Here is a 19,867-nt window from a genome sequence, read left to right on the forward strand (position 1 = left end):
AAGAACAATACTGCAAATTATTAACTTTTATTAGATTCAGACGACATCTTCTTTTACAGGTGCCCTAGGAAGGACCATGGCCAACCTTTAACATTTTTAAATGCAAAATTGTATAATATTTATTTGACTAAAAGAAGCCATCTGTTTATTCAATTTTTTGTAGGATTTTTGGATGGTTTCAATGGTACAATCTTTGCTTATGGTCAGACTGGTACTGGTAAAACATTTACTGTTGAAGGTTATGGTAAACAGTATGAAATGAGGGGTTTAGAACCCAGGTAAAATATGTCATGTTGAATTACAGGAAACAGTTTAAGTAAAAATATATAAAGATATAACATGACACACACACAAAGACACATGCATACACATATATACACATATATAGATATAAGAAGATGTGGTAATGAGACAACTCTCCATCCAAGTCACAATTGGTAAAAGTAAACCATATTAGGTCAAAGTACGTTCTTTAACATGGAGCTTTGGCTCACACTGAACAGCAAGAAAAGGCCAAAAAAATGACTAACCAGTCAAACAGGAAAACCAACTGTCTAATCTATATAAAAAACAAGAAACAAGAAACACTTATGAACCACATCAACAAAAGACAATTTTAGGTTATTGTGTACTGTAAATTTCCTTTTTTATATCTTGTACATGTCATTTAATATGTGGAAATTTTTCTATCAAATATTTCGAGACATACATCTGATTGTTATGTGTGAAAAATTGACATATTTAATATAATTTATATTACCTAATGGATTGTAACTCTTTTGTAAATGATTTCAGGCAGATTTGAATGATAATTGTCTTCACTTAACACTTGCACACACACACATACCGGTACACACAGAAAACTATTATCTTTTATTTTGTTCTGAACAAAAAATGCCCTAAAAACTTTCAAGTAGCACATTTGGGAAAAAAACAACTTGTTAGACCAAAACATAGGTAAATTCTGAAGAGGTAAATGTCTTAATGGTGTTGAATTTTATATTAAGATGTAAACCTTAGATATCTTCTTAGTTTTTGTGGTGTGTTTGTTTGTTTTCATAAACTACATAAACTTTAAAAAAGAATGCTTGCTTCCAAAAAACTTGGTAGTAGAAATTTGATTAAATTGACAAAAAAAAGCAGTTATAAGAGAGATAAAAGAAGATTGTAAAAGTTAAAAATAAAACAACACAGTTATGTAGCAGGAAAAAGGGTAAATTATGGTTGAATTATAGAATTTTGAAATGTTGTTATATAAATCTTGTATGTTTTTAGATCTCTATCCATGATATATAAAGCTTTGGAGAAACGTACAGATGAAGAAATTGATGTGCACATATCTTATATGGAAATATATCAAGAAGTTGGATACGATCTACTGAACCCTAACTACAAACAGCAGAATCCAAACACACCATTCCCTAGGGTAATGGAACACAAACTTAATTACTTTTAATTGTATCTGTCTTTAATAGATTGCTGTCATATTGATGTATACCTCTTGTTACCTTTTATTTCTTGTTGTATATTATTTTTTTTCATCTTCTTTCCTATCCAATATAAAATGAATTTTAAAGTAAAAAAAACAAAACAAATCTTAATCCATTTTAAAAAGTTCTTAAAAAGTATTGATCATGTTGGAATTACTTAAAAATATGTCAGGTGTCAATTTCTTATAATTCAAACTAACAAATCAGCATGAAAAAACATTACAAAATTACAAGAGCAGACAAAAGCCCCTGGAAAAAAATAAGACAAATGAAATTTTATCAAGTTTATTATTGAATAACAAACATCAGTATTGTTTCTTTTTTTTTACACTCATATCTTTTGTAAGTATTTATTAATTAACATTCATATCAGAAAAAATACCTCAGGAAATATCATCAGGGCTAACCCCAAAACATCGATTAATTAAATGAAAACAGAAATGATTTGCATAATAAGTTCTTCAAGATTACATGGTCATTATTAGACAATTAGTATAAGATATATGACAAACTAATTTTGAAATACACACATTCTTCTGATGAACTACCTGGTAATCTGAATTAAAACTAAGAAGCAGCTACTTTACTCAACGATCAAACTATTCACAATTTGACTCAATCTTTAACTATTTTAATAGCAACTATGTAAAGACATGTTATATCCATAATCAATCTTAAAACAAATATTTTTATCATATTTGACATACTTGAAATTTAATAAATAATCAATATGAAATTTTAGTTTTTTTGGTTGTGATTTAACATTTTTTGCCAGTTTAATACTGAAAGAAAAAAAATATGGTCAAGGGGGAGATAACTCTTAAATTTTTACAAAGCAATTGAAAGAAAAAATATATTACTTTTGTTCACTATTAGGAGTACATTCAAAAATACAAACCATCATAGTTATATACATTTACCATGCAAATATTATTATTATTGTATAGATAGAGAAATGTTAAAAACACAATTTGAAGTAAAACAAAATTTCTCAGTTGACAGAAAGTGAATGTGATATTCTTCAGGGATTGAAATGAGCCACCTACTATAATTTATGATATAAATTGCTTTTAAAAGTTATCTTTACTTTACATTTTTTTCTTCTATGTGGGGGTGAAGTTTTAGTTTTATCTTGTCATCAAAGGTAGGGGCGGTTTAGTTTGAATATGTAACAAACTGAAGATATTAAAATTCATACCTTTACTGACAGTGTAATTTGAAGTAAAAAACCTTATGAATTTTGAAAACTATTGCTTATGGCTTTAGCTTTGCCCATGAAAAAACAGAAAGGGATTTGAAGTTTTCATTTTAAACTGAAAAATTTGACTAAGAGAATATATTGATAAATGTTTAAATGACTAGATATTTTGCTTAGTAATTTAAATATTATTACAGTGAAACCTGTATAAACCGGCCGGCTACGGGACTATAAAAAAGGGCCGGTTTGGACAGTGAGCCGGTTTATTCAGGTTCCGTTTTGACCGGAAGTTAATGACTTGTGACGTCCGACATTTTGTATGTAAAAGTTCTCTCTGATTGTAAATTATATCCTATAAATTAAAATACTTTCACTTCGTTTTTCATTGTTTGCATTTGCATCATAATGCTCGCGTTGTTTGAATTGTAAGACGAGAGTTTCGATTTACTCCCATGATCAATAATTTGAAATGTTGGAATGGCCATTTAAAAAGCCAGAATATTATCAAAAGTAATTTCATCACTTTCGAAACGTTGTCGTACAGTGTACAATATCCATTGATTGTTGTCATCCGGGTGTTTTTCATTATCAAGGTCATTTGTTTAGGGGTTCACAACAGGGAACCCAGGATTTCGAAATCACGATGTGAATTTCTTACTCCGCGATTTTAATTTGTTTATCCAAGTTAAAACGTAAGTTCAATCCGAGATATATTAGTTGTGTATTTTTGTTTAATTGACCCGTTTATAATGTTTTAATAAATAATACAGCTCACTACTGTACGATTGTAGGTTCACAGTTTGACACCTGACTAATTGATTATCACGAAAAGCCATATTGTATAAACAAATATGTTTTGATTGCATATCGATCATTGAAATTAATTAGACAAACCGGTTTTGACAGGTAATAATTAATGTAATTAAGAGTATTGGGACATCATAATTAGACCGGAATTCGGAATACACAGGGTCCGGTTTACAAAGGGTATTTTAACAAAGACTTTGAATGGAAAAATAAGGGTCTTTCATTTTCGGCCGGAATGGACAGGAAACCGGTTTATTCAGGGTCCGGTTTAATCAGGTTTGACTGTACTGTGTTTTTTGTTTTGGTAGGTCCATGTGTTAGAAGGCACGGGCGGAGTGTGGGTTGTCAGAAACCTGTCAGTTCATAAAGCTCCTACTGAGGAGATAGCCCAACAACTATTACAACAAGGTCAACTTCATCGTAAAGTAGCTGCTACTAGTGTACACGATAGATCGTCACGGTCACATGCTGTGTTTACTATACAAATGACGTCAAAGAAACCAGGCTCCGATACTCTACTAAGGTAAGGTCAGCTTCATCGTAAAGTAACCACTACCAGTATACAAGATAGATCGTCATGGTCACATGCTGTGTTTACTATACAAATGACATCACAGAAACCAGGCTCCGATACTTTACTAAGGTAATGTCAGCTTCATCATAAAGTAGCCGCTACCAGTGTACACGATAGATCGTCACAGTCACATGCTGTGTTTACTATACAAATGACATAAAAAAAACCAGGCTCCGATTCTCTACTAAGGTAAGGTCAGCTTCATCGTAAAGTAGCCGCTACCAGTATACACGATAGATCGTCACGGTCACATGCTGTGTTTATTATACAAATGACATCAAAGAAACCAGGCTCCGATACTCTACTAAGGTAAGGTCAGCTTCATCATAAAGTAGCCGCTACCAGTGTACACGATAGATCGTCACGGTCACATGCTGTGTTTATTATACAAATGACATCAAAGAAACCAGGCTCAGATACTCTACTAAGGTAAGGTCAGCTTCATCGTGAAGTAGCCGCTACGAGTGTACACGATAGATCGTCACGGTCACATGCTGTGTTTATTATACAAATGACATCAAAGAAACCAGGCTCAGATACTCTACTAAGGTAAGGTCAGCTTCATCGTGAAGTAGCCGCTACCAGTGTACACGATAGATGGTCACGGTCACATACTGTGTTTATTATACAAATGACATCAAAGAAACCAGGCTCAGATACTCTAGTAAGGTCAGTTAATGTATTTGCAGAATATTTGCCAACATGTCCTCTTGGGTCTCAATACTTCAGGTTGATGGTTGATTTAAAATAAGGATTGTATAAGGGTTATAGATTATACACAAGTTCCTGTACTCAATTCTGACATTAAAATGTTCTTTAGAATTGCTGCCTCACACTAAAAGGACAAGTCATTTAGCAATGATTAGGCCACACTTAAAAATATTTTTGTTTGCCCAAACCCTACCCAAAGGTTGAGACAGTGGGTAGATAGGTAGGCATTTTCTTTTTTTTTCACAAAAAGAAATTTCAGTATCAGATGTTTATTAGTTTTCATGCCTATCTGAATAAAAAAACCTTCTTCAAATCAGGACAATAAAAGATTTTGTGTAAGCAGCTTTTTTTCTTGGTAGGTAGGGTTAGGGCAAACAAACCTATTCTTTTTTTTTATGGCCTTATGTCTTTTGTATGAAAAATAAAAAGATATATTGGTTCCAAAACAGAGTTTCTTCAAATAAACTAATTATTTGAAAAAGAGGTTTGTAACAAGATCATTTTGTTATATTTCCCTAGCATTAAATAGTGGCAATTGTTTCAATATAATATTTTAAAGAAGTTTTGATGTAAAGAAGTTTCCTGAAAAGTGATTATAAAATACTGGTAATGGTATTTAGTTTAAAGACTTGTATTTGAGATAGAAATTTAAAAATATATAGAGAACTAACCTTGTATGAGAAAGTGCAATCTTGAGCATTTTTGGAAAAGTTGTTATGATTTGAATTTTTCCTAGAAAATCATTGTAGGACATGACATCATAATAAGATAGCAAGCATACAAAGACATGATAATTCCCTAATCAATATTGAATTTTTCATTAAAAAATATACTTTGAATTATTTTTAAAATAGTGAAATTATTGTGATTTAACATATTTTTGCAAGTATACTAAGAGAGAGAAAAAAGTTATGGTCAAGGGGGAGATAACTCCTAAATTTTTACAAAGCAATTGTAAAGAAAATACATAACTTTTGTACACTGTTATGGAATACATTTAAAAATAAAAACCATTTAGGTGACTATTAACACTTAAGAATCCAAGAAGAGATCATAATTATACATATATACCATGTAAATCCTTTTATTGTATAAAAAACATAGAAATGGTAAAAAGCAACTTAAAGAATTTGAAGTAAACCAAAATTTCTCAGCTGATAAAAATTGAATTAGGTATTTCTCAAGGATTAAAACAAGTCATCTTTAGTTTATTATATATGTTGCTTTTTAAAGTTATCTATACTTTATGTTTTGGTTTTTCCTCTATGTAAGGGTGAAGTTTTAGAGTAATCTGATCATTATTGGTAGGGGCAGTTTAGTTTATGTAACAAACTGAAGAAGTTAAAATTTAATTATATTGATGCATTTTTAGCTCACCTGGCCTAAAAGGCCATGTGAGCTTTTCTCATCACTTGGCGTCCGTCGTCGTCGTCGACGTCGTTAACAATTTTTCAAACATCTTCTCCTCTGAAACTACTGAATGGATTTGAATGAAACTTAACATGATTGTTCCTTAGTATATCCTGCACAAAATGTGCGCTTCGATTTTTGATCCGTCAAAAAACATGGCCGCCGTTACTTAAAATAGAACATAGGGGTCAAATGCAGTTTTTGGCTTATATCTCAAAAACGAAAGCATTTAGAGCAAATCTGACATGGGGTAAAAATGTTCATTAGGTCAAGATCTATCAGCCCTGAAATTTTCAGATGAATCAAACAAACCATTGTTGGGTTGCTGCCACTTAATTGGTAATTTTAAGGAAATTTTGCAGTTTTTGGTCATTATCTTGAATATTATTATAGATAAAGATAAACTGTAAACAGCAAAAAAGATCAGCAAAGTAAGATCTACAAATAAGTTAATATGACCAAAATTGTCAATTGACCCCTTAAGGGGTTATTGTCCTTTAATGACAATTTTTCACAATTTGTTCATCATATTTGCTAACTTTAAAAAATCTTCTCCTCTGAAACTACTGAATGGATTTGGTTAAAACTTAGCATGGTTGTTTCTTAGATTATCCTGCACAAAGTGTGTGCTTTGATTTTTGATCCGTCAAAAAACATGGCCGCCGTTACTTAAAATAGAACATAGGGGTCAAATGCAGTTTTTGGCTTATATCTCAAAAACGAAAGCATTAAGAGCAAATCTGACATGGAGTAAAAATGTTCATTAGATCAATATCTATCAGCCCTGAAAATTTCAGATGAATCAAACATCCAATTGTTGGGTTGCTGCCACTTAATTGGTAATTTTAAGGAAATTTTGCAGTTTTTGGTCATTATCTTGAATATTATTATAGATAAAGATAAACTGTAAACAGCAAAAAAGATCAGCAAAGTAAGATCTACAAATAAGTTAATATGACCAAAATTGTCAATTGACCCCTTAAGGGGTTATTGTCCTTTAATGACAATTTTTCACAATTTGTTCATCATATTTGCTAACTTTAAAAAATCTTCTCCTCTGAAACTACTGAATGGATTTGGTTAAAACTTAGCATGGTTGTTCCTTAGATTATCCTGCACAAAGTGTGTGCTTTGATTTTTGATCCGTCAAAAAACATGGCCGCCGTTACTTAAAATAGAACATAGGGGTCAAATGCAGTTTTTGGCTTATATCTCAAAAACGAAAGCATTAAGAGCAAATCTGACAAGGAGTAAAAATGTTCATTAGGTCAATATCTATCAGCCCTGAAATTTTCAGATGAATCAAACATCCAATTGTTGGGTTGCTGCCACTTAATTGGTAATTTTAAGGAAATTTTGCAGTTTTTGGTCATTATCTTGAATATTATTATAGATAAAGATAAACTGTAAACAGCAAATATGATCAGCAAAGTAAGATCTACAAATAAGTCAATTTGACCAAAATTGTCAATTGACCTCTTTAGGAGTTATTGCCCTTTAAAGACTTTTTTCACAATTTGTTCATCATGTTGACTTACTTTAAAAAATCTTCTCTTATGAAACTGCTGTATCAATTTCAGCCAAACTTAGGCTAAATGAGTTTCAGAGTTTCAGAGTATCTAGTATAAATTTTATATTTCATTTCCTTGTATGTCAAGAAACATAGCTCCTATGGCTAAAATAGAACATAGGAGAAAATGATTTTTTTTTGCTTTTGAAGAAAATAGGACGATTCAAAGAACATTTAAATAAATTGAAAAGCTCAAATAATCATTGATGAGAGATTAAACCAAAAAAATTCAGGTGAGCGATTCAGGCTCTTGAGAGCCTCTTGTTGTTCTTTAACTTTAGCTGTAGTGAAACATAAGAATCACTTCTTTCTCCTTGTCTTTGTCCTCATCCATGTCACACTTTTGGTCATCAATATCTCCTGTATATTTATTGGATAGGATTTAACAAAATGTGCAAATTCTTAATAGAACAGCTGTGCACCTGCTATCAATTAGAAATATTAATCTGAGCAATTTTGGGGGTTCCATATATCAAAAGTTGGACTTAGACATTTCTGCTTACATCATTTTGTTAAACTAACTATTAAAATGAATTGACCTACTTGCACTGTACTTCAACAAAATCTTTGTCAAAACATAAAGATGTGCACCTATTATTCTAATTTTATGATCCAAAAAATAATTGGCTATCATATCCTATACACAAACAAGGACTTTATCATTTCTGTGAATGATATTAGAATCTGGTCGGTGAAATATGTCATGCATATATATTTCATTATTTGTTTTAGGAACAAGTGGATTGTCTTAAATATGCATGAAATACTTGCTACTAGACATTTAACTAAAAGCAATCAGAAATTCAATGCACAAAAACTAATTAGTTATTTATTAAACTTGCTAAAAGAAAAAGAAATACAGAGACGAAATGAATGCAATAGGACTATGCATAAATACACATTATACTAAAGCTTGGAAGATTGTAAACTACAAAGCCTTGCCAAAATCTAGTTTGACATTTGATTTTCCAGTTTTTTATATCTGACTATCAACCAATACTGTAACCAACAGTGAAAAATCTATTACAATAAAATCCATAATTAAATTATTTAAATGGAATCTTATTCTATATATTAAACCAAATGTTGTACAGGTGTAATGTGATTTTCCATCAACTGGTCAGATAGACTATTACAAATTTAGATTTTTAAGAAAGTAAGTATTGCATTGGCATTTCTTCCTTTTTGAGAATGACAAAATATTTATAAATTATTTTTTTACAATGAATGGTATAAGTAATTATGCAATGTTTAGAAGCTTTGTCATTCTTCTAATCAACCTAGTCTGAAATCCTATATAGCTGCTTCTTCCACAGTTGTCTAGTTGTAACATGCTTACCAAGAGACTTAGAGTATGGGAGGTTGATGGTTCGATCCAAGGTTGAGGCAACATAGAACTTAAAATTGGTATTTTCTGGTTGTCCCCGTAGCACACAGAATTGTCAGCTTTGGCATCATTCTGTCAGTCTCGTACAATGCAGAATTCATATACATGTCACATTAAAATGTTCTCATCCTGACCTACATGTAATACATGTCACTGGACATTAATCATCAATTTATTATCATGCTTTGTTACTCAATAGGAAGAGGAGATTAAGCAAATAAAACTGTCAGCCACTATTTTGTTACTTTTAAATGCCTCACTAGCAGCATAACAATAATGGGATACTGTACAGCCTTCAGCAATGAGAAATATTCATAACGTATATTCCACTATAAAGGCCCAGATAAGGAACATATGAAAAGTTTTTATTAACTAGTCAGTTCTAGAGTATTTATTATGACATTAGTTAAATATATGGTATCATTTGATAAAAAAATGTTCCTTTCCTTTGATTTGATATTAAAATTGTGTTGTTTTATGGTTTTTATGATGTTTTCTTTTACAAGTAGAAACAAATATTACAAACACATTTGGCATGCTAAACTATATACATAGAAAATAAGTAAATAATGTATTTGAAAAGGGTTTCACAGTTAGCTACGATCTAGCAAATCTTCTCTGTGGTCAGAAAATAAGAACAAATTTAAACAATTATAATGTAAATAAAATGTTTACATTTTACAAATCTGTCAACCCACCTGTGTAGTAAATTAAATAAAATATTATTATTGAGCAAGAAAATAACTTGATCAATTACTGTAAATTCAGTAATTATTGCATGCATTTATTATTGCAATTTTTCATTATAGACTAAAATTGATTTTAAGTTTTGTGATATTGAAAAAAATCCTGTTTTATTCATATAAAAAATTTCAAAACATGAGTTTAAATTATTGTGATTATAATCCTGTCGCATTTTCCATTTATAAAAACATCGCAATAATTTCTGAATTTACAGTATAAATGTAACAGTATTAACAATCTAGATCAATGTTGATCATTTCTTTTTCCACATACAAAAAATCAAAGTACTGAAGTACCAAACATCGGAAGACCGCAAGTTTTTGTGGATGGTCAAAAGCACATGTCACAGAAAAAGATCACATCTCTATACCTGAAACTGAGGTTAATGTAAAGAGATTCATTTTTTTTCTGAGACAAATTTGTGCGTGGATAATGAATTAATGACAGGATATTAAACCGCACCGTAATAACTATTACATTATAGTGATACAAATTAGTATACCTGGGACTATTACACTAAATTGATAATAGTCCCAGAGTATACACTGGTTTGTTGTTATATTTTATATTAATATAAAAGTTACATGTATACATGATGTTCATCCATTTGTATATCATTCTATTTAACATTCTAATAAAAGTGTATGCAAGTGCATGGTGGACACTCTTCTGTAAACAATCGTTTTTTTTCTAAATGATTGGATATGAAAAGCCATTCATATTTTCCCACAAAAACAATTACAGAGCTACCGGTCCTCGTCGGGAGTGTCACAAAACGTTCTTGAGATATTCTTCCGCAAGCTTTAACACAATTTTTCGGTACGTGTGCATAGATATTATCAATGATTTTTTACCGTTATATATATATATATATATATAACGACAAAACATTTTCATATTATTAACTTGTGTTTAAAACAAAAATATTTATAGGAGTATCCATTGAACAAATAAAGTTAGAACATGCGATAAGGAAAACTATTTTGCACTTGATAATGTCCGCGGATCTATAAGTTTTATAGATCGGTTGAAAACCCAAAACTAATTTGCATAATGGAAATTTCGGTGATCATAGCAATACATCGGAATGACCTCATGGTCATCTCGATGTAATAAAGTTTTCATATTTCTATAAATTTTATCAAAGCATATTCTAGTAAAATAACTTGGTTTAAATGCATATTCAGAAGCATATTATTATTTAAAAGCATATCATCAATATAATATGAAAATTAACCCTGCTTTGTTCTAGACTTATGTGCGCTGAGATGCTAGTTCAAACTTTTTCACTCAAGGACAATGCAAACTTATTTGTTTTTCAAATTTCGTATGTTTTTTTGTATTTTATAAGTTTCGGACTATACCACTTTTATGCCCTGTCTATGCCAGTACAGGAGGCATGTTCTCGGGTCTGTTTATATGTTTGTATAAGTCACTTGTGTATTGGCTTGCATGAAGACAAACAATGTCCTGAAGATGGTAAATAATTTATCATTTGAAGACATCTGTCTATATCAATTGTGACTTTTCAAAACCAGTCATCAAGTATTTTATCTTAGTATTGACTTTAAATAATCTCTAACCCATTAGCCTTTAAATAAACCAATACTTTATTTGTATAGGATTGATAGACTATAAGTGTTACCGTCAACAGTCTTTTGGTTGGAATAAAATACAGGGATTAGAACCCATTAACCAGTTAACGAATTAGCACTTTAAATAGCCTTTGTCAAGATGTGTTCAATTGTACAACTTTAAATCAACAGTTTTTGTCCTTAGATTTTGTATAAGAGGTAATTGATAAATATTTGTATTGATATGATAAAGAGGCACATCTTGCAGATATTTTTGATAAATTTCTTCGTTTTTCTTAAAATAAAACATTCAGCTGAATAAAACATTAATATTATTCCATAAAATTATATTATTAATTCAAAATTTATTTGAATTAATGAATTATGAATTAAATGCAAACATTCCCCCCTTTTTGGTACCTCAGAAATTTAGTGATGGATATGTTTAAGATTTAAAAGAACAGAATGAAACATTGTTACAATGTTATACAAGGTATATTAAAAATTAAGATTTAGTTCATCATTTGGAATATTTTATTACAAATCTGTGGTATGTATTACTTTTGTATTTATAGTTTTTACTTATGATTATTTATGTATACGAATGTATTCAAAGATTTCAAAAGCACATGTTTTTCAGTCAAAAAAAATATACAATTTTACATCAAGAATTATACATTTTATATATTTTCTATGCATGTGTTTTTCCAGATACTGAAATTTGATTCATTGTGAAAATATTGAAATACTCAGATATTTTCATAAAATGTTTGGATTGTTAAGGATCTGTTACTGAAACAAGACTATGACAGTGATACCATTCCAAATTATCTAACTTAAATTCAAAAACTAACCATATATCAACATTGATTTCTTCAAGAATGAAATTTAATTTTAGTGTGCTTTTAATATTCCCTATTCTTCACAGCATCTACTTAGATGATAGAAAATTGTTCAACATGGATTAAAAATTAAATGCAAACTGGTATGTATCCGCTCTATAAAGATTTTTTTTAAAACAGTTCCTTAAACTAAAAACTCTTCCAAAGTTCTCATCACATTTTTCTATGAAAGTCTCTTAAAGTGGGGCCTTTATTGCAATCAGCTTGTTCATTCGTCTGTCTTTTCATCCAACAAATATTTTCGTTACACTTTTCTCTGTAAGCTATAGTGTTGCTACACAGAAAGGTAAAATGGACAATGGGACCTTCATTAACTTGTGATATTTTTTATGTCCCATTTGTGGGCATTAATGTTTTCTGGTCTGTGCATCCATCTGTTCGTTTGTTCGTCCGTCCATTCGTTCCTCTTTAGGTTAAAGTTTTTGGTCGAGGTAGGTAAAAGTTTTTGGTCAAGGTAGTTTTTGATGAAGTTGAAGTCCAATCAACTTGAAACTTAGAACACATGTTCCTTATGATATAATCTTTCTGATTTTAATGCCAAATTAGAGATTCAACCCCATTTTCACGGTTCACTGAACATAGAAAATGATAGTGCGGATGGGGTATCCGTGTACTTAGAACACATTCTTGTTTTAGAAAAGTTAGAGAAGGCTTGTCTTGACTTAAGTTGTTATATCCAAATGTCCAGTAGATTCCTTAGAGTTTCAGAAAGCTGATTAATATCATATTGAAAATTTGTTCAAATGTTTTGCAAATAAAGAGGAATCAAACAAAATGAGGACTTCACAATTAAAACATTTTTTTGCCCTCTAAGAATCTTATCCTTTTTTAGCTCACCTGGCCTAAAAGGCCATGTGAGCTTTTCTCATCACTTGGCGTCCGTCGTCGTCGTCGTCGTCGTTAACAATTTTTCAAACATCTTCTCCTCTGAAACTACTGAATGGATTTGAATGAAACTTAAAATGATTGTTCCTTAGTATATCCTGCACAAAATGTGCGCTTCGATTTTTGATCCGTCAAAAAACATGGCCGCCGTTACTTAAAATAGAACATAGGGGTCAAATGCAGTTTTTGGCTTATATCTCAAAAACGAAAGCATTTAGAGCAAATCTGACATGGAGTAAAAATGTTCATTAGGTCAAGATCTATCAGCCCTGAAATTTTCAGATGAATCAAACAAACCATTGTTGGGTTGCTGCCACTTAATTGGCAATTTTAAGGAAATTTTGCAGTTTTTGGTCATTATCTTGAATATTATTATAGATAAAGATAAACTGTAAACAGCAAAAAAGATCAGCAAAGTAAGATCTACAAATAAGTTAATATGACCAAAATTGTCAATTGACCCCTTAAGGGGTTATTGTCCTTTAATGACAATTTTTCACAATTTGTTCATCATATTTGCTAACTTTAAAAAATCTTCTCCTCTGAAAATACTGAATGGATTTGGTTAAAACTTAGCATGATTGTTCCTTAGATTATCCTGCACAAAGTGTGTGCTTTGATTTTTGATCCGTCAAAAAACATGGCCGCCGTTACTTAAAATAGAACATAGGGGTCAAATGCAGTTTTTGGCTTATATCTCAAAAACGAAAGCATTTAGAGCAAATCTGACATGGAGTAAAAATGTTCATTAGGTCAAGATCTATCAGCCCTGAAATTTTCAGATGAATCAAACAAACCATTGTTGGGTTGCTGCCACTTAATTGGTAATTTTAAGGAAATTTTGCAGTTTTTGGTCATTATCTTGAATATTATTATAGATAAAGATAAACTGTAAACAGCAAAAAAGATCAGCAAAGTAAGATCTACAAATAAGTTAATATGACCAAAATTGTCAATTGACCCCTTAAGGGGTTATTGTCCTTTAATGACAATTTTTCACAATTTGTTCATCATATTTGCTAACTTTAAAAAATCTTCTCCTCTGAAACTACTGAATGGATTTGGTTAAAACTTAGCATGGTTGTTCCTTAGATTATCCTGCACAAAGTGTGTGCTTTGATTTTTGATCCGTCAAAAAACATGGCCGCCGTTACTTAAAATAGAACATAGGGGTCAAATGCAGTTTTTGGCTTATATCTCAAAAACGAAAGCATTAAGAGCAAATCTGACAAGGAGTAAAAATGTTCATTAGGTCAATATCTATCAGCCCTGAAATTTTCAGATGAATCAAACATCCAATTGTTGGGTTGCTGCCACTTAATTGGTAATTTTAAGGAATTTTTGCAGTTTTTGGTCATTATCTTGAATATTATTATAGATAAAGATAAACTGTAAACAGCAAATATGATCAGCAAAGTAAGATCTACAAATAAGTCAATTTGACCAAAATTGTCAATTGACCTCTTTAGGAGTTATTGCCCTTAAAAGACTTTTTTCACAATTTGTTCATCATGTTGACTTACTTTAAAAAATCTTCTCTTATGAAACTGCTGTATCAATTTCAGCCAAACTTAGGCTAAATGAGTTTCAGAGTTTCAGAGTATCTAGTATAAATTTTATATTTCATTTCCTTGTATGTCAAGAAACATAGCTCCTATGGCTAAAATAGAACATAGGAGAAAATGATTTTTTTTTTGCTTTTGAAGAAAATAGGACGATTCAAAGAACATTTAAATAAATTGAAAAGCCAAAATAATCATTGATGAGAGATTAAACCAAAAAAATTCAGGTGAGCGATTCAGGCTCTTGAGAGCCTCTTGTTTACCAAAAGAGAAATAAAAACAAACAATAAAACTTTTATCTACTTTAACCATTAAAAAAGGAGATTGTGTATTTTATTGGTAAATTTGAGAAGAAAAGGATTTCCTAGATTGTGTGTACATCTATTTGACAGCATTTATTAGTTTGTGTATTCGGTTTACAGTTCCTTTAGTTCACATTTAATACAATAACATTTTCACTAAAATGACCAATTCACCCATGGCTAGGATCCATGAAGACTCTATCCTTTTTTTTACCATATCATTAGCATGCTCTCCTGGTTCTTTAGTTTTTTTTCCTTTGTTTTCAGGTTGATAACAAATAGAGGACTGAAACCAGATTTAAGCCTTTTCTGATAAACTTATGATTGATTGTTGGTATCCCTTATTTCTTTCACTAATCTTTTTATAATTGCCGTAGGAATGGTGACATTAAGTGTTTTAAACTCGAGACCATTCATCCATCCTTTTTTCGTTTCCACACTCTTACTTCAGTTTTCCTCATCAAATTTTTGGAAACTCATACACAATGCTAAGAACCATTTCATATTTGGACAGTAAGTCAATGACCTTTATAGATTTAGGCCTCTTTTTAACTTTTAAAATTGAAAAGCTGAAATGAGGGCACTTGTGTTCTTGGACAAGTTCTCCTTCTATTTTAAAAGAGGCACTATCTATCCCCTGTTATAAACATGTTTATAGTACATGTAGTGTGAATAGTTGATTAGCTTTCCTTTAGTACTCACTGTGGCATATCATTAAATCTGTTAGCCCTCTAATACTATGATTAGATTACATATTTAAATGTTTTACAAAGACAATACCATGTCTTAGTGTATACCTTGATATCAACATATCTGTATGGTATGTAGGTATGTAGGGTTCGATGCAAGAATAAGGTAGGTCATGTTTGTTGTAAAAGCTTGCAGTTTAGTTCCAGAAGAGAACACATATAGAGACTTACATGCAATACAGTCTGCAGTTGAGGTCATCATGAACTTGTACAATTCTATAGTGCTTTAAAGCATGTTCATCAAAGCAAATCTTTAATGCAAAATGTGTAAATTGCTGACAGTAGCTCATTTATAGCTTGGAGAAAGTCTGAAATATTTTTTTAACATTTTCTGTGTCTATAAGTGCTCAATTTTTTTGTGTGTATTTTTTTTATATTTTTGCAGTCAATGCATATGTTATATAAAAAAAAAACAGATTTCTTTTTTTTCATAAAATTTTATTTTAATTTTAAAACTGTATTCAGCCTTCAAGATAAATATATATTAGTTTACAAATAAAGGATTTTTTTTTTTTAAACTAATAATAAAGGGTTTATTTGGTCTATTTGAGAGAGTATTTATATTAATTACATTAGTTAAATCCTAGTAATCAAATACTATTCTATCATGTGTAACAGTGATTTGTTACAAATGTTTATTAAACATTCAGAACAATTAAAGTATTGTACTTTAAGCCATTTTCATTACATTCTTACTACAATTTCAAGCACAGTGAAAAAAATGTTGGATATCAGTAATTTTAATATTCAAGGACAGCTAACCTGAGTTGGGGTTCTAATGCTGAATGTAATTTTTAGAATACTAGGAGGTTTCAAATTACAATAGTCAGTGATTTACTAATTGATCAGTGCAACAAGACATTATATTAAATGACCATGTTTTAATTTAAAATGGTGTTTAAAGGGAATGTTGCAAAAATGTGATAAATATAACTGACAAATTCTGTGCAGCATAACTTTATTTAAAAAAATCAAAGAAAATAAAAAATTCACTTTAATTTTTTTTTCTTCAACAAATGATACCCGTTTGTTTTCCTTCCTGATTACGCTAGGAGAAATAAAAAAGTGCCCCCTCCTAAGGTTAAAAATAATAAGTATTTCATACGATAGTCAGTGGCAGATCCAGAACTTTTCCTTAGGGGGCCCGCTGACTGACCTAAGGGGTGGGGAGGGGGGGGGGGGGGGGCTCCAGTCATGCTTCAATGATTCCCTTTATAATAAACCAAATTTTTCCCACGAAAGAGGGGGCCAGGGCCCCCAGGATCCGCCTATGCTATCAAAATCCTGGATATAAATCCACAAGACCATTTGATTCACAATACAAATTGATATATTACTCTACCGACCGTGCAAGGACTGTATAGCCAGTCAAGATTGTTAAAAACTTCCATTTGTTGTATATTACTCTTGGGAGGCAGATTAAATCATACCTCTATAAAGGAACAAGGATTCACATACAAATTTATATCCCGTCGTGGACCATGATTAAACCTTATTCCATTTTTTGACTGGATTTTTCAGAATTCAAAAATTTGTCCGTCAACTCTTGGGTCAGGACTAAAAACTGAGTTACATTTTGTATTTTAGTTCTCGGGCAAGGATTTAAGAATATATCGGTCCTCGCTGGGAATAGGATCATTAACCAAGTAAAGGCTTTAATAAATAAGAGTTTTGACAAATATTCTGCAGGTTATCTCAGGGAATTACTTTAAACACAAGTTTAAACAAATAGTGATAAAATATTTAAATCAAATGTTGAAATTGAAATAGCATATATGTGCCTTATCTTCTAAATGAATTGAAAATATAAGATCTTTTACAATAACAGTGCAGTTTATTGTCTTGGTACAAGATAAAAGGTCTTAACTTATTCCCTTTCAAATCATGTATTGCAGTCCTAAATGTATATATATATAGGTGAGTTTTCTTATGCTGATATAGTTCCTATAAAGGTTGTCTAATATCTTATTATTATTACATTTTTTTCAGCTGATTAGTCTAATTGCAATATCCTATTTCACATTTTAGGATGATTTTTTCATATTTATAGAGAGTGGGGTTGAATTCTATAGTCTATATTCTGGAAAAATATTTATCTGTACTTATTCATCCACATAGAATAGAATAGAATATCATTTATTTCCATAAGAGTACCCTCTATGGGCAATGACGTGTGCTCGGGAATATATGTGTAGTTCTGCAACAACAAAATATACATGACCATGTCTGTTGGTTGACTATGGGGCATACTAATCACATATTTTGATAGTGCCTGTGCTATGCCTATTGTCTCCCACCAAGTTTCAAATTTGATACGTACCGATTATCAGGTTGTCTGCATGTTGATATCGTAAAATATCAGCTGCGAGACATAATATGAAGCTTTCTGTCGAGTAAGCGCAGCGAACGAGATCAAAAAGCCTTGATATTATGTCGAGCAGCTGATATTTTACAATATTAATATGCCGATAACCTGATAATCGATTTATCTGTCTGTATTTGCGTCTTTTGGAAGTATTGTCTTAGTTTCACCAGCAACCGGAAGTTGACTTGATAAGTTCAGGTCAAACTTATCAACGTCGGTTCAAACATTATGACGTCGCTGATATGTACGGGTCAAAGTTATTAAGGCCAGGTCAACGTATTTGACGTCACAAAGCCGTGATATGGAGTTTTATTAAGAGCTGAGCAGATTGATATAGACAGTTGGACGACCGATAATGTTCAATATTAGAGAAGAGTGCCTGCTATTTAGAGCATTATTATGATTTTACTACTTTTGAGAATTTTCTCATCTTTTGTATCAGTTATAGATAATACTTATAATAAAATGATGACTTACAAAGCCAGTTAAGGAATTGTTCCGGTTGACTCACTTTTTAGCATAATACCTACTGGCTAGGGGATTCATCTTGTTACAACACCTGGGTTGCACATAAAAAATGTCACCTTATTTTTAACCGGATTTTTGTGACAAAAATGTCGGTTATTGATTGGGGGATGTACGGCGGGCGGGCGGGCGGCAATCAAATGTTGTCTGTGCATTAACTCATGAACCGTTCAACCAAAGCTTTTAAAATTTTAATATGTTGTTACTGACAACTAAATGAAGGTCAAGTTCAATAATGGCGATTTTGACTTTTACCGTTCAGGAGTAATGGTTCTTGAAAGATTGAAAAGTGGAGTTTCCAGTCGTGTCCATGGATTTACGCATGAACTGTTCTACCTAAGCTTCTCAAATTGTAATATGTTGTTACTGATGACAAAATGGAGGTCAAGTTCAATAATGACGATTTTGACTTTTACCGTTCAGGAGTTATGGTTCTTGAAAGATTGAAAAATGGTGTTTCCAGTCGTGTCTGTGCATTTACGCATGAACTGTTTTACCAAAGCTTCCCAAATTTTGATATATTGTTACTGATTACAAAATAGAGGTCAAGTTCAATAATAACGATTTTGACTTTTACCGTTCAGGAGTTATGGTTCTTGAAAGATTGAAAAATGGTGTTTCCAGTCGTGTCCGTGCATTTTCTCATGAACCATTCAACCAAAGCTTTTGAAATTTTCATATGTTGTTACTAATGGCAAATTAGAGGTAAAGTTCAATAATGTCGATTTTGACTTTTACTGTTCAGGAGTTATGGTTCTTGAAAGATTGTGAAATGGCGTTTCCATTCACGTTGTTGCATTTACTCATGAACCATTCAATCTAATATTATATAATAATAATAATAATAATAAATTTTTTATTTAAAGAGGGTAAACACAGTTAGTTACAATTACTAATGTTCCCTGAGGCCCTCATATACATGTATACAATACAAGTAAAAAAAATGAAATAATAATAATAAGAAAAAAAAAAAGAAAAAAAAGCAGACATACAACATATTAACACAATTGTATATACATAATAGTTCAATGTACATGTACCATGATTAAAAGATATAAAACAGTTACAGAATGCATGTAGTAAATAGATATAACATACAAATCATTAAAATC

At 31.1% G+C, this 19,867-nt stretch overlaps 1 protein-coding gene across 4 annotated transcripts in view; it reads left to right on the forward strand.

Annotated features, from left to right (window-relative positions):
- Positions 1 to 19,867, forward strand: part of LOC139529915 (kinesin-like protein KIF6) — a 71,310-nt gene that overhangs the window by 21,801 nt on the left and 29,642 nt on the right. For 3 of the 4 annotated variants that reach the window (XM_071325882.1, XM_071325881.1, XM_071325880.1), the window contains 3 exons: positions 164 to 278; positions 1,276 to 1,426; positions 3,804 to 4,018. In XM_071325882.1, coding sequence (XP_071181983.1) covers positions 164 to 278; positions 1,276 to 1,426; positions 3,804 to 4,018 — 481 coding nt within the window. Of the gene's footprint in view, positions 1 to 163; positions 279 to 1,275; positions 1,427 to 3,803; positions 4,019 to 4,412; positions 4,619 to 19,867 lie in introns of those variants that run through there. The other variant, XM_071325883.1, reaches the window with a different exon arrangement.

Source organism: Mytilus edulis, chromosome 7 (assembly GCF_963676685.1).
Source record: "Mytilus edulis chromosome 7, xbMytEdul2.2, whole genome shotgun sequence".
NCBI lineage: Eukaryota > Metazoa > Mollusca > Bivalvia > Mytilida > Mytilidae > Mytilus > Mytilus edulis.